We start from the raw sequence: 15,138 nt of genomic DNA, 5'->3' as shown, positions 1-15,138 counted from the left end.
AAAAGAATTTAATGACTTTTGTCAGTCTCATGGAATTCGTCGCCCTCTAACGGTACCTTATTCATCCCAACAAAATGGAGTTGCAGGAAGAAAGAATCGAACGATTCTTAATATGGCTAGATGTATGTTAAAAGCTAAAAGTATACCCAAAGAATTTTGGGCCGAAGCTGTTTCTTGTACAGTTTATTTGAACAACATGTCTCAAACAAGAAATGTTAGAAATCAAACCCCTCAATAAGCATGGAGTGGAATAAAGCCAAGTGTTAAGAACTTGAGAATCTTTGGGAGCACAGCCTATGCTCATGTGTCATAGCAAGGGAGAGCGAAGCTTGACGATCGAAGTGTCAAGCATGTGTTTGTTGGCTATGATACGAGTTCAAAAGGCTACAAGTTATGCAACCCAAGAAGCAGCAAAGTGGTGGTAAGTCGCGATGTTGAATTTGATGAAGAATTGGCATGGAATTGGAAAGCTCAGGAAGAAACTTCATATGATTTTATTCCATACTTTGGTGATGAAGAAGAACCAGAGACTATGGAACCTGTGCAAGATACAACTCCACCTCCTTCTCCAACCAATATTGCATTTCCTTCTTCTCAAGAAAGTTCAAATGAACAGCCGCAAAGGATGAGGAGTATTCAAGAGCTCTATGAGGACAAAAAAGAAGTTATTAATTTTGATTTTTTATGTTGTCTCTTTGCTGATAGTGAACCAATGAACTTTGATGAAGTTGTTACAGACAAAAGGTGGAGACAAGCCATGAAGGAGGAGATCTAGTCAATAGAGAGAAACAACACTTGGAAGTTAACAATTCTTCCCAAGGGATAACAAGCAATTGGAGTGAAATGGATATACAAGACAAAGAAAAATGCTGATGGAGAAGTAGAGAGATACAAAGCACGACTTATTGCTAAAGGATACAAGCAAAGGCAAGGCATTGACTATGAAGAAGTCTATGAACCTGTTGCCCGCATGGAGATAATTCGTTTGTTGATCTCTTTGGCGGCGCAAATGAAGTGGAAGATCCATCAACTAGACGTCAAGTCAGCCTTCTTGAATGGCTATCTTGAAGAAAAAGCCTATGTTAAACAGCCACTGAAATTTGTGGTCAAAAACCATGAAGATAAAGTGTTTCGGTTGAAGATAGCTTTATATGGATTGAAGCAAGCCCCACGGGCATGGAATAGTTGCATCGACAATTATTTTTAAGACAATGGGTTTACTCGTTGTCTCCATGAATATGCTCTTTACCTTAATGTTCATACTAATGGAGATATCTTGCTTGTTTGTCTCTAGATTGATGATCTTATTTTCACGTGTAATAACCCAAGTTTGTTTGAAGCTTTTAAGAAAGATATGTCCCGTGAGTTCGAGATGATGGATGTAAGGCTCATGTTATACTACTTGGGCCTAAAAGTGAAGCGGATGGATGATAAAATTTTTATCTCTCAAGAAAGCTATACAAAAGAGATATTGAAGAAGTTCAACATGCTCGATTGCAACCCCGTGAACACGCCAATGGAAAGTGGGACAAATTGTCCAAGTTTGATGAAGGAGAAAAAGTGGATCCCACATTTTTCAAAAGTCTTGTGGGAAGTTTGAGTTACTTGACTTGTACCAAGCCAGATATACTATTTGTAGTTGGAGTAGTAAGTCGCTTCATGGAAGCTCCTAACTCCACTCTCTTGAAAGTCGCTAGAAGAATTCTTCGTTACCTAAGGTACGATTGATTTTGGGCTATATTACTCTTCTAGTGATTTCAACCTTGTAAAATTTTGTGATAGTGATTATGGAGGAGATATTGATGATAGAAAAAAACACAACTGGTTTTGTGTTTTTCTTGGGTGATTTCCTGGAGTTCAAAGAAACAATCAATTGTTACTCTCTCGACTTGTGAAGCTGAATATATAGCATCAACATCATGTACATGTCATGCTATTTGGCTGAGAAGATTATTAAAGGAGCTCAATTTACAACAGATTGAAGCTACGGAAATTTGTATTGACAACAAATTTGCACAAGCACTCATGAAGAATCCAATGCATCATGATCGAAGCAAGCATATAGATACAAGGTATCACTTTATCAGAGAATGTATTGCCAAGAAGGAAGTCAAGCTCAAATATGTGAAGTCTTATGATCAAGTTGCTGATATCTTTACAAAGCTTCTCAAGTTTGAAGATTTTCAGAGATTGAGATTAAGACTTGGAATAAAAAAGAAAAATCAAAATTAAGGGAGAGATTGTGGGTTCATCACATCAGTATAGACATGTGCCTATATAATAATACTTGGCTGAAGTTTATACTTGGTGACCATGTTTGGAAAGATGTGGAGGAGAATCAATTGCTCTTGTAGAATACTTTGAGCCCAGGGCTCTTTTGCCTATAAAAGGAATGCATTCTCTCGATTGTAAACACACCAAAAGCAGAGAGAAGTAATAAAAGTTAGAGAGAGTAATCCACAGATCGTAGTCTGTGAGATAAATAGTGAGTGTGAGTAATATTGTAGTGATGTATTTAAAATAAAGATCGAAGTTGTAGTAGTCTCTTGACATTACTAAGTTGTAATATTGCTCCGCTCGGGTATTGTATTTTACCCCGTTAAAAAATTTGATGTTTTTGTTACTCTCTTGTGTTATTGTTATTTATAGTAGATATTATTCCTAGACGGTATATTATTTTCCCAACAATTGATAGCCTATAATAAAAATGTTAATCGGCCTTATATCACAAGTTAAAAGCCATTATAATCAAGAAAATCTTCTTTTGCCCCCACCCAAAAAAGCTACTTCCTGGCTCCACCCTTGACTTTAAATTAAACATCTAAAATAGATCAGTTAGGAAGTAGTAGTTATACATTACCAGCAAGTGTAACTGCAGAATAAAGGTTTTCTAGAGAGATGGAAGTATGTTGTGCTGTGTTAATCGAGATTAAGATATATTTGGATTTGATGGCCCTTAACCCTTGGGTTATGGACGGGTTAGAATTAAATTAATCACTTCCCAATTGTCTCAAAGAGTTTGTTTAAGTCAACCATTAAAAAATAATGGGACGATGATCTTTTTTAAGCAATCATGCGACCGATAAAGAGATCGTATCAGTTAGGCCAGCAGAATGTTAATTGTAATAATATATACTTATTGCATTAATTAATTAATTGCAATGGCCACTACTCACTAGAGGCACATTTAATGCGAATGCTAATTACGCCAACTTCCAAACAGAATGCGCGTTGTGTGTGTTAATAGCTGTTTGTTTTTTGTTCGGAAACATGTTTGGATGTAGGTGATGTCAATTTCCAAAGGACTTTTTGAAAAGAAAAGACTTTATATTTTTTTTTTGAAAAGAAAGGACTTTGAATAATTATTTTAATTGGGGTTGGTTTGTATTTCCTCATTCTAATGTACTAAAAATATATTTTTATTTTTACTTGTTTATTTTAGCAAATTAAAATAAAGATAATTTTTTTTTTATGTTTTATCCTTATCATTAACTACTCATTTCCTAAATTATTTTTCGAGACTTTTTGAAATGTTATCATTATTATGGGTAAAATTGTAAAATACTTGTTTTATTTATTTTTTCTTAAAGGGAGTGCAAAGTCAAAAGTGGACAAATAAAAGTGAACGGAGGAAGTACGAAACTAAATACTCCCTCACTTCCGTTTTACCTTGTCACTTTTTCTAAAAATAGTTATTTCATTTTCAATAAACAATAGAATGTTTTTTTAAAATTTTACCCTCACTTTAATAAATGTGGAGAGATATTAACATGGTGAAAACTAGAAGTAGTAATAAATTGAGATTAAAGAATAAATAAAGCTAATTTAATCAAATTATTTTTTAATTAATATTTTTTCAAGGAACATGCAAAAAGTAAAAATAATAAATAAAAGAGAACGAAAATTAATTCACGCTTAAATTAAGCAATTTATCGAAAATTATTCTTGTAAAGTCATGTGTGTATGATGTATCATTCTTTGAACATATAATCTAAATCGAGTGGTGTTGCTTTGTTTAGAGTCTTTTTTAGACTCAATATTGACAGAAGACAGGAAACAGCTTAAAATCATCTTCTGCGAAAGGGATAAGAATACTAATCTACGGATAGAATATGAGATTATTTTATCATGTGTTCAGTTAAAAAAAAAAATTACTTGGGACACGCAATTCAGAGATTATTTAAACCACAAATGTGGTATTAATTTTGTACAACATTCAATATGCGATAATAAGTTTGAAATTAGTTAATTTGAGATAAAACAATCAAATGACATATCCTTCTCTAAAACTCTTCTTCCAAAATCATTTAGAAAAAGTCATGGTTAAAACTAAAATAAAAAAGTTTATCTAATGTAAAATTATATATATCTTATATATCTCATTTTTAATCCAATTAATGATCCAAAAAAATACAAAGTATATTAATAAAATAATATCAATATTCTAGTCATTTATTATAATCATCACATTATAGGTTTAGTATAATTTCTTCTCTAATACAAATATGATAGGTGACAATAATTAGTAAGAAAGGTTTTATGGAGCATCTGATGATCGCCTGTCAATTCTACATCTTTTAATTTATACCTGTGCGATGAAGAGTAATTGTTAATTATGGACGTTTTTTTCATCCCAATTTTCTATAGTTGGTCATTTTTGTTCTTTCAATATTTGTGCTTCGCGGAACAAGATGAGATATACCAAGAAAAACATCGATCCTTCCGATTCTATCAATTTATTTATGCAACTAGCAAGTACATTGATATTTCTTATTTTTTAAAAAATAATTGTAGATTAAGCACAATGCCAATGCCAAATTAAAGGAAAATCCCTTAATTATATTATATCTCGTCATCCCAAAGTTCCTCAATCGTCTTGTATGGACTTGTAGTATCATTGGCTAGATACTCTGCCCTCATTATCTTCCTTTCCTCCATTTTCTCTATCTCAAGTAAATCCCAGTCGTCCAATGTCAAATCAAGGGCTCCAATGTTCTCCTTCATTCTTCTCGGATTGAAGCTCTTCACTATAACACTAGATCCTTGAGACAACCCCCATCCCAACGCAACCTGTGATAAATAAAAATATTAGTACTAATGAACAACATTAATTAATTTCTTGGTCTAGCCTTAGAAATTATATATGTGATTGAGATGGAGCTAGAAGGTAAGAGCTACGGATTCAGCTGAACTCAATAACTTTTAGTCCAGACCTTAGAATTTTATTAACAAATTCACTAAATATGTATAAAAATTTAAATTCAGAACGCGATTACTAACATCAAATATCGCTATCCTAAAATTTATAATTACCTGAGCTGGAGTTGCGTTATGCTTGAGGGCAATAGATTGGATGATGGGATGATTAACCACAGCAGTAGTTCCCCAGGCATTTCCAGGACCACCTAAAGGTGAATATGCACTTACATGAATTCCATAGTCTCCACATAATGCCCTCAGCTTTCGTTGCCTCCACATTGGATGCATTTCCACCTGAAACATCATTTAATTAATTAGTATCAAATATTAATCATAGGCCAATGTGATATATGTAACTAAAAAAAAGTGTCAATTGTCAACGCTGATAGAAATTATATTTATTTATTTGGTCATAAGTCATCACTCATCAGCAAGGCTGTAGAAGTCAATCATTTACATAAATATTTTTATGCTGTGTGGTTTTGTGATAAAGTTTCTTTGAATGCCAGAATTATAGAATCTCAAACGTACACAGGAATACGTGTTCTAATGATGTTTGGGGGGGGTGTATTGTTTGGGGGTTTTTTCCTTCTTTTTCTATTTTGTGAGTTATCACAAGAATAGGGGGTTGGGTTTATTAGTTTACCAGAAGCTAAGCTAGATATAAATTTGACCCGAGAGAAAGGTCAAGTAACTGGCTGTTAGCGTAACGTCATAGAGTTTAGCTTACATGATAGTGCAAAAAAAAAATAATACATTATCAAGTTATTTTTAATTGTTGTATAGGAGGTAACTTATCTTATTTTCCAAATTTAATATTACTTCTAAATATTTTTTGGGTGACTTAGTAGCTAAAAGAAATTTACACAGCATGTGTATTTAAGTTAAAGTCAACGGCATATTCTATTGCAATAGGATTTAAGTTTTATATGCCACACTGATAGTACAAAAAAGTCAAAATTTATCATTCATCTTTACGTGATTATAATTACTCCCTCCGTTCCAATTTAAGAGGTCATTCTTTTTGGAACATATCAAAAAGAAAACAAGTTCACGGAGGGAGTATCTAATAAATGCATAGAACTTAAACTTCGATTATACCTGATTGACAGCAGGAGTGACACAAGCAAAGTCGAGAAGGTGTTCAATTTTTGTAGATGAGAAATTGCTGAGGCCAATGGACCTACACAAACCCATCTCTAAGCACCTCTCCATGCCAGACCAGGTATTCTCCATGTCTAATGTCTCAAAGTCTTCTTCTCTGGGAATTGGATAATCAACCCATGGCTTCAAAGACACTGGCCAATGCACCAAATACAAGTCCACGTATTCCATCCCTAGCCTCCTACAAAAACAATATGGTTTAATTAATAATTACTGCCATAGAAGCAAACACCTTTGGTCGGCCTTTCTGCTGCATGTTGGTTTTTTCAGGAATACTGAAAAACAACTGCTCCCTCCTTTAATTTTCAATTTATGTGGTATAGTGTGATTGTGCATGAAATTTAAGAAGATTTCTAAGGAGACATTTGGTCTCAATAAGGTTTTGCTTCGTTATAATAATATACTACTACCATTCAGCGTAAAATGACAAGTTTACGGTGCTTACTGCAGAGTTTGGTGAAGTGCAGAAATAGGATCATTGTGATCACTGGACCATAGCTTAGAAGTGATATGAATGTCTTCTCTCTCCACCACTCCTTCAGATATTGCTCTTCTTATTGCATTTCCTACTGCCGGCTCCGAACCGTATATTTTCGCTGTGTCAAAATGCCTGTACCCCATCTATACGTAGAGATGAAACCGCCAAATTAAATTTCAATTCAAAACCGAAGATGAAAAAAAGCGATACGCGTTTAGAGTTCAGTTACCTTGAGCGCCGTTCTAATGGCTTTTTCTGTTGTTTCTCTATCGTTTTCGCCGGAATAAGTACCCATACCTATAATCGGTAGGGTTTCGCCATTGTTTAACAATATTGCCTGATAACTTGTCATCTTTATTTTGAGTGTTCTCTTCTCAATGTATTTCTCTCTCACTTTGTGTGTAATGCATGAAACTACTTATAACTTAGACTGGCTTTATATAGTTTGCTTTCCACTAAAAAGTCAAAATTTCAGTTGACAGTTGATACAATGGACCCCGAAGGAACATTTTAAAAATTAAAAGAAAGACAGATGGAAAGAACCATAAATAAAGAGATTCTCGTTATTTTTGTTAAATGGAAGAGATTCTCATCTGTGCAATAAGTTTACTCGAAGATCTGACGGTGCACTATAATACAAAAAATCAAAAAAAATGTCATACTTTCTCCTTTTCAATTTATGTGGCATAGTTTTGACTTGAGTATCGAGTTTAATTTAAAAAGGAATAAAATTTTTTAAAATTTATGATCTTAAATATGTCCTAATATAATTGTATGACATTTATAACTTGTGATTTTAAATATAGCATAATATTTGTGATTTTATTATTAAAGGTAAAATAGCAAGTTCATATTAAATTATTTTTAAATTTAAAAAAATACACACTATTCTTTAGAAATAAACTAATATTGAAATAATGTCATTGTCTTTTGAATCAGAGATTAAATGTTTGCTTGCAAATATACTATTTAGGATTGGTGGAGGATGTTGAATATATTATTGAAGGCACTGACGAAGCAACATTCTTCAATTGGAATTTAAGTTAATTTGTAGTATACATTTTCTTTTACAACCACGTTTCTACCATTTGGTGTATGATAAGAAGGTGTCATATAGTTTCCTAATACCTCAACAGATTTTGTTTGCCGCCATATCTACAGGACGGCCCAACTGGCCTTAATCATCTTTTATTAGAGGCAAAAAGAAAAGGTCAAGCCGCAGACTTTCATTTTGAAAGAAATATAAGTTGAAAACCGTCCATTTAAATTATTTTTAAAAAAAATACTTGCCTCATAAAGTCAAATGGCCCAAAATTGGAAACATTAGCAGAACAGGGGAGACCCCCCTTTGTTTTCTTGCCCAATGAGTAGTCTACTTATTTTAATATTTGACAATATAAATTAATACTGTATTGTACTAAAATATTTCGTCAATAAAATCTTAATTTGACTTTAAACATGGATCGAAACAGTGGGGGTATATGTTGTAGAGATACAAGTGTTGTTGTTGTGCTGTATACATCAGATATTCAGATATGGTTGCATTCAATGGCATTAACCTTTGGGGTCCTGGATGGGTTAGTGTTAATTAATCAGTTTCAAAGATGTTTAAGTCAACGATTAAAATATTAATACAACTCTTTCTAGGCAATCATTAAAGTTAGTGATCGTATCAGTTTAGTAGCCATCACTACCAAGTGTCCAAAGGAATCGATCAAACTGAATTTAACTAGATTATTTTTACAGTAAATTTTATGGGCGTTCATTAAACTTTGTGTTCATTACGTAAAAATTATTTTTCTTTTTTTTGTTACGTAAAAATGATTCAACTTTTTGTTTATTACCCAAAAGTTATTTTTCTTTCTTTTGTTATACAAAAATTATTTTACTTTGTTATATTTATCACAAAAGTCACCTTAGCCAGATTTTATAATACTTTTATTTAAAAAGTCTATTATGTCCTTGTCATTATAAATTCTCTCATTTATTTAATACCTTCTATTAGGGGTGTACAAACCGAACCGGAAAATCGCACCAGACTGAAAAGTCAAACCAACCCGATTAAAAAATCCGACTAGGTTTGGTTTGGTTTGGTTTGGTATTGAGTAAAAAAATCCGAACCAAACAGACTTATAAATATATAATTTCTATATATACTTTTAAGACTTTATATAGAATTTCTTTACACAAATTCAAGAAATATTTGGGATTCTCTTATGGGATGTAATATTTAATATAATATGAAGTACTCCATTATTATTAACCTTAAATAATGGTTATATGATCATTTTCTTATTAAGTGTTACTGAAATGCGTGGATCTTTTTGTACTTCCATGTTCATATGTCAAGATTTATTAAATTCTTATATCTTTTTCGAATTTGAAGTGGTATTTCGATAATCTAAAATTAAATAGAACAAATCATTAATTAGGTATCATATTGGTTTTTATGTTTAACCTTGAAAGTATACATCAACAAAAAATTATTGTTAGGCGACTAAAAAAATAACTATCATGTGTTATTAATAAAATTCTCTCATAAAAATATTTTAATAGATCATATGTTTGTCAATTTTTTTAATTTTACTAAACATATATTTACTTATAAAAAATTTAATAAAGTAAGATTGAAATAATATTCATGTAACAAAAAAATCCGACAAAATCAAACTAATCCAAACTGATATAGTTGGTTTGGTTTGATTTTAATAAAAATCGAACCAACCCGGTTTATTTATGTAATAACTTCTATATTATATACTATATAATATATTTTTATCTAGGTATTTTACTTATAATTAAAATAACTTTAAATTATTTTATTTATTATTTTTATAATATATCCATACATTTAATTTTTTTCATGGAACTCAATTTGTTTAATCATATTCAAGCATGAACAAGATATATAAGTAGCATCATTGAATTTTTTAGTAACATTAGCGTGAACAAATCTCAAGTCCACGTTCTTAATTATGTTTAATAAAAATTAAAAAATCAAAGCTCATTGATTTATCAACCAAGCCATACCCATTAATTTAATAAATAAAATACCCATATTTAGCAAAATACCACATCAGATTAATACTTTCAAATAAATAATATTAACAGATAAAGTTTTAAAAACTTAATATTAAACACAAATATCTTTAAAACTTTTTTTAAAATTATTATTGACTATAAAAAACTATCATTTATTAAACTTTTTTTTAAAAATAAATATTAATAAATAAATATTTTTTAATCATTTTTATAATGTACGAATATATTACAAAGATAATAAATAAAATAATATTAAGTTATTTTAATTATAAGTAAAATACCCGGATAAAAGTATATTATATAGAAGGTATTACATAAATGGGAGGATTCATAATGTCAAGGGCATAATAGACTTTTCAGGTGAAAGATTTGTAAAATCTGGTCAAAGTGATTATTGTGATAACTAGATCATAGTAAAATAATTTTTGTGTAACAAAAAAGAAAAATGACTTTTGGGTAATGAACCCAAAGTTGAATGACTTTTACGCGACAAAAGAAAGAAAAGTAACTTTTGAATAATAAACACAAAGTTGAATGATCACCCATGAAATTTACTCATTATTTTTAGGTGTGTTTTTAAAGTAAAAAGTAGGAGTATATGTTTCGGTTCAAAATTATATTTGTACTGAATAATTACATAAAAGATTGAAAAAGGAAATAATGAACCGGACATACTAAATATTATATTACATATTCACTAAACATACGTATTTAGTAGAGTAGCATTTTTGGAATTGGAAATTATCAAAAACTCGAACCCCCACCCCACCCAAAAAAAAAAAAAAAATTATCAAAAACTTTTAACCATATACATTTAATAGTTTAAGTTAACTGGATAGTACTTTCGCCTCCTCCATTTTTCTATTATAGTTTTCTTTTTTTAAAATCTTTTGCTATTAGCTAGTCAGGAGAAGAATAGGAAGTTCACAATTAGTTACTACAAATAGGTAAGATAATAAACTTGAATGTCTTAAATTTACTTTAAACATTCATCAAAAAGAGTTGAAACCAATCCTTTTGGAAAACCGCACACTTGAAATTTGTATTATTGAAAAATAGAATAGAGAGAAAACTATTATACTCCTATAAAAATTAAAAAATATTATAAAATAAAAACTGTAAAGTAAAGACAAGTATAGAGAGAAACTGATATATTATTCAAACTTCAAACTTCTGTACATAATGAACTGAATTCTCCTCTATTTATAGAACAAAGGAAGCTACTGTGTAAGCTGCTACTGCAAGCTGCTGTGTAAGCTGCTACTGCAAGCTGCTTGTAAGTTGCTGCTGTGTAAGCTGCTTGTAAGCTGCTGCTGTGTAAGCTGCTTGTAAGCTGCTGTGTAAGCTGCTTGTAAGCTGTTGCTCTAAACTGTTGTGCCAGATATAGATAATCTTCTATCATGGGTAATATTTATTCATAACGGAGTACCGAAAGGATAAGCTTCTTCAGGAGGCTTATTTCCAATAGAGTACTAAATAGATAAATGTATTTATGGCGGAGTCTCATATGGATAAACTTCTTCAGGAAGCTTATTTACAATGGAGTACTAAATGAACATCCATAATATAATATATTCATAACACTCCCCTTTGGATGTTCATTAAAAGATAATGTGCCTCGTTAAAACCTTACTAGGAAAAACTCCGTGGAAAAAATCCTAGTGAAGGAAAAAGAGTACATATTTAGTAATACGCATTGCTAGCTGCATCATTAAAAACCTTATAAGGAATACCCTGTGGGAAAAAACCTTAATAAAAAAAAAGAGTACATAGCGTATTTTACTCCCCCTGATGAAAATCTTGTTTCAAATATTTAAGTCTCTGCATTCCAATCTTGTATACCATCTTCTCAAAAGTTGAAGTTGGTAAAGATTTGGTGAATAAATCTCCGAATTGTCACTTGAACGGATTTGTTGCACATCAATGTCACCATTTTTCTGAAGATCGTATGTGTAAAATAATTTTGGTGAAATGTGCTCTGTTCTATCTCCTTTTATAAATCCTCCCTTCAATTGGGCTATGCATGCAGGATTGTCTTTGTATAAAACTGTGGGTCTTTTCTCACATTCCAAATCACATTTTTCTCGAATAAAATAAATTATTGATCTCAACCATACGCATTCCCTACTTGCTTCATGAATGGCTATTATTTCAGCATGATTTGAAGAAGTAGCAACAATAGATTGTTTTGTGGAGCACCATGATATGATAGTACCTCCACATGTAAACACGTACCCGGTCTGAGATCTAGCTTTATGAAGATCAGATAAATAACCTGCATCTGCATAGCCAACAAGATCTGTACTATCTTTGTTAGCATAAAACAAACCCATATCAAAAGTTCCCTTTAAATATCGCAATATATGCTTAATCCCATTCCAATGTCTCCGTGTAGGAGAAGAGCTATATCTTGCTAGTAAATTAACAAAAAATGCTATGTCAGGCCTTGTAGCATTAACAAGATATATAAGTGTACCAATTGCACTGAGATAGGGTGTTTCAGGACCCAGGAGTTCCTCATCCTCTTCTGGAGGTCGGAACGGGTCCTTATTCACTTCAAGTGATCGAACAACCATTGGTGTACTCAATGGGTGCGCTTTGTCCATGTAAAAGCATTTTAAAACCCTTTCTGTATAGGCAGATTGATGCATAAAGATCCCATTTGCTAAATATTTAATTTGCAGTCCAAGACAAAGTTTTGTCTTTCCAAGATCTTTCATCTCAAATTCTTTCTTAAGATATTCAATTGCCTTTTGGAGCTCTTCTGGAGTTCCAACAAGATTTATGTCATCAACATAAACAGCAAGTATAACAAATTCTAATGCCATTTTCTTTATAAAAATATATGGACAAATAACATCATTTATGTAACCATCTTTTAACAAATATTCACTGAGGCGATTATACCACATGCGCCCAGATTGTTTTAAACTGTACAAAGATCTTTGTAATCTGATTGGGTACATTTTACGAGATTTTGAATATGCTTCAGGCATTTTAAATCCTTCAGGGATTTTCATGTAAATCTCATTATCAAGTGACCCGTACAGATAAGCTGTAGCCACATCCATCATATATATTTCAAGCCTTTCACGTAAGGTTAAACTGATGAGATATCGAAATGTTATGGCATCCATAACGGGTGAATATGTTTTTTCATAATCGACTCCAGGTCATTGTGAGAATACTTGTGCGACAAGGCGAGCCTTGTATCTTTCAACTTCATTTTGCTCATTCCTTTTTCGCACAAAAATCCATTTATGACCAACTGGTTTTATACCAGCAGGTGTTTGGACCACTGGTCCAAAGACCTCTCTTTTAGCAAGTGCGTTCAATTCTGATTGAATTGCCCCTTGCCATTTTGGCCAATCAGATCTTTGTTGACATTCTTCGATAGATCGGGGTTCAAAATTCTCACTATCTTGCATAATGTTAAGTGCAACATTATATGCAAAAATATTATCCACCACTATTTCAGATCGATTTAAATTAATCCCATCACCAGTAGAACTTATTAAAAGTTCTTCGCTCACTTGAGTCTCGGGTTTATTAATTTCTTCAGGAATCTCATAACTAATCAGATCTTGGGTCTCTTCAGGAGATCTCTTCATAATATCATTTTGATCATTTTTCAATTTTTTTTTCTAGGATTTCGATCCTTAGAACCCATAGGCCTACTACGATTCAGACGTGCTTTAGGTTCACTAGCTCTCATGCTAATAGATGGTCCTGCTGGGACATCAATTCGAATAGACACATTCTCTGCAGGGATATGTGACTTAGTTATCCTTTTCAAATCAGTAAATGCGTCTGGCATTTGATTTGCTATATTCTGTAAATGGATGATCTTCTGGACCTCCTGATTATATATAGTGGTACGTGGATTAAAGTAAGATAATGATGAAACTTTCCACACAATTTCTCTTTTGATTTCCTTTTTCGCTCCCTCTAATTGTGGGAAATTTATTTCATCAAATCGACAATCTGTAAATCGAGCAGTAAATAAATCTCCCATCAATGGTTCAAGATAGCGAATAATAGAGGGTGATTCAAACCCAATATATATTCCTAACCTTCTTTGGGGGCCCATATTACTGCGCTGTGGTGGTGCTACTGGCACATATACAGCACATCCAAAAATTCGTAGATGGGCAATATTTGGTTCATGACCAAAAACTAATTGTGACGGAGAATATTTATTATAATATGTTGGTCTGAGACGGATAAGTGATACTGTGTGCAAGATAGCATGGCCCCAAACAGTAGTGGACAATTGTGTTTTTATAAGTAGTGGTCTTGCTATCAATTGCAGTCGTTTAATAAATGACTCTGTAAGGCCATTTTGAGTATGAACATAAGCTACCGGATGTTCAACTTTTATCCTAACTGATAGACAGTAATCATCAAAAGTTTGAGATGAGAATTCTCCAGCATTATCAAGGCGAATAGCCTTTATAGGATAATCTGGGAATTGTGCCCTTAATCGAATTATTTGGGCTAATAACTTTGCAAACGCCAGGTTGCGAGATGATAATAGGCACACATGAGACCATCTTGAAGATGCATCTATTAGGACCATAAAACATCTAAACAACCCACTTGGTGGGTGAATAGGTCCACATATATCCCCATGTATACGTTCTAAGAAGGTAGGGGACTCAATGCCAACCTTCATTGGTGATGGTCTAGTGATCATTTTGCCTTGATAATAAGCATCACAAGAAAATTCATTATTTGTAAGAATCTTCAAGTTCTTTAATGGATGCCCACTCGAATTTTCAGTAATTCGTCTCATCATTATTGATCCAGGATGGCCCAAACGGCCATGCCAAAGCACAAAAGTATTTGAATCAGTAAACTTCTGGTTTACGATAGAGTGTGCTTCAACTGTACTAATCTTTGAATAATATAAGCCAGAAGATAAAGTTGGTAACTTTTCTACAATGCATTTCTGGCCAGAAATATTCTTTGTAATACAAAGATATTCCACATTCATTTCATCTATTGTCTTAACATGATACCCATTTCGTCGGATATCTATAAAACTCAACAAGTTTCTTCGGGACTTGGAGGAGTACAATGCATTATCGATAATAAGTTTTGTTCCCTTAGACAGAAATACAATAGCTCTTCCGGAGCTTTCAATCAAACTTATATTACCAGAAATTGTAGAAACATATGCTTTTTTCTTATGCAAATAAGAAAAGTATTTCTGATCTTTGAATATGGCATGAGTTATTCCACTATCAACTACA

General features: G+C 32.3%; 1 protein-coding gene across 1 annotated transcript; it reads right to left on the bottom strand.

The window, feature by feature from the left end:
- Nucleotides 1-4,768: 4,768 nt before the first annotated feature.
- LOC107774741 (NADPH-dependent aldo-keto reductase, chloroplastic-like) lies at nucleotides 4,769-7,219 on the bottom strand. Its single transcript, XM_016594380.2, has 5 exons — nucleotides 7,071-7,219; nucleotides 6,809-6,984; nucleotides 6,301-6,544; nucleotides 5,314-5,493; nucleotides 4,769-5,070 (listed from the first exon to the last, which is right to left on the bottom strand). The coding sequence occupies exons 1-5, from the start codon at nucleotides 7,191-7,193 to the stop codon at nucleotides 4,843-4,845; spliced, it is 951 nt and encodes a 316-aa protein (XP_016449866.1). The 5' UTR covers nucleotides 7,194-7,219; the 3' UTR covers nucleotides 4,769-4,842.
- Between the last annotated feature and the right edge of the window lie 7,919 nt (nucleotides 7,220-15,138).

Source organism: Nicotiana tabacum, chromosome 4 (assembly GCF_000715075.1).
Source record: "Nicotiana tabacum cultivar K326 chromosome 4, ASM71507v2, whole genome shotgun sequence".
Lineage (NCBI taxonomy): Eukaryota > Viridiplantae > Streptophyta > Magnoliopsida > Solanales > Solanaceae > Nicotiana > Nicotiana tabacum.
Note: the sequence above shows the minus strand (reverse complement) of the source record. Positions and strands in the feature narration are given on the sequence as shown.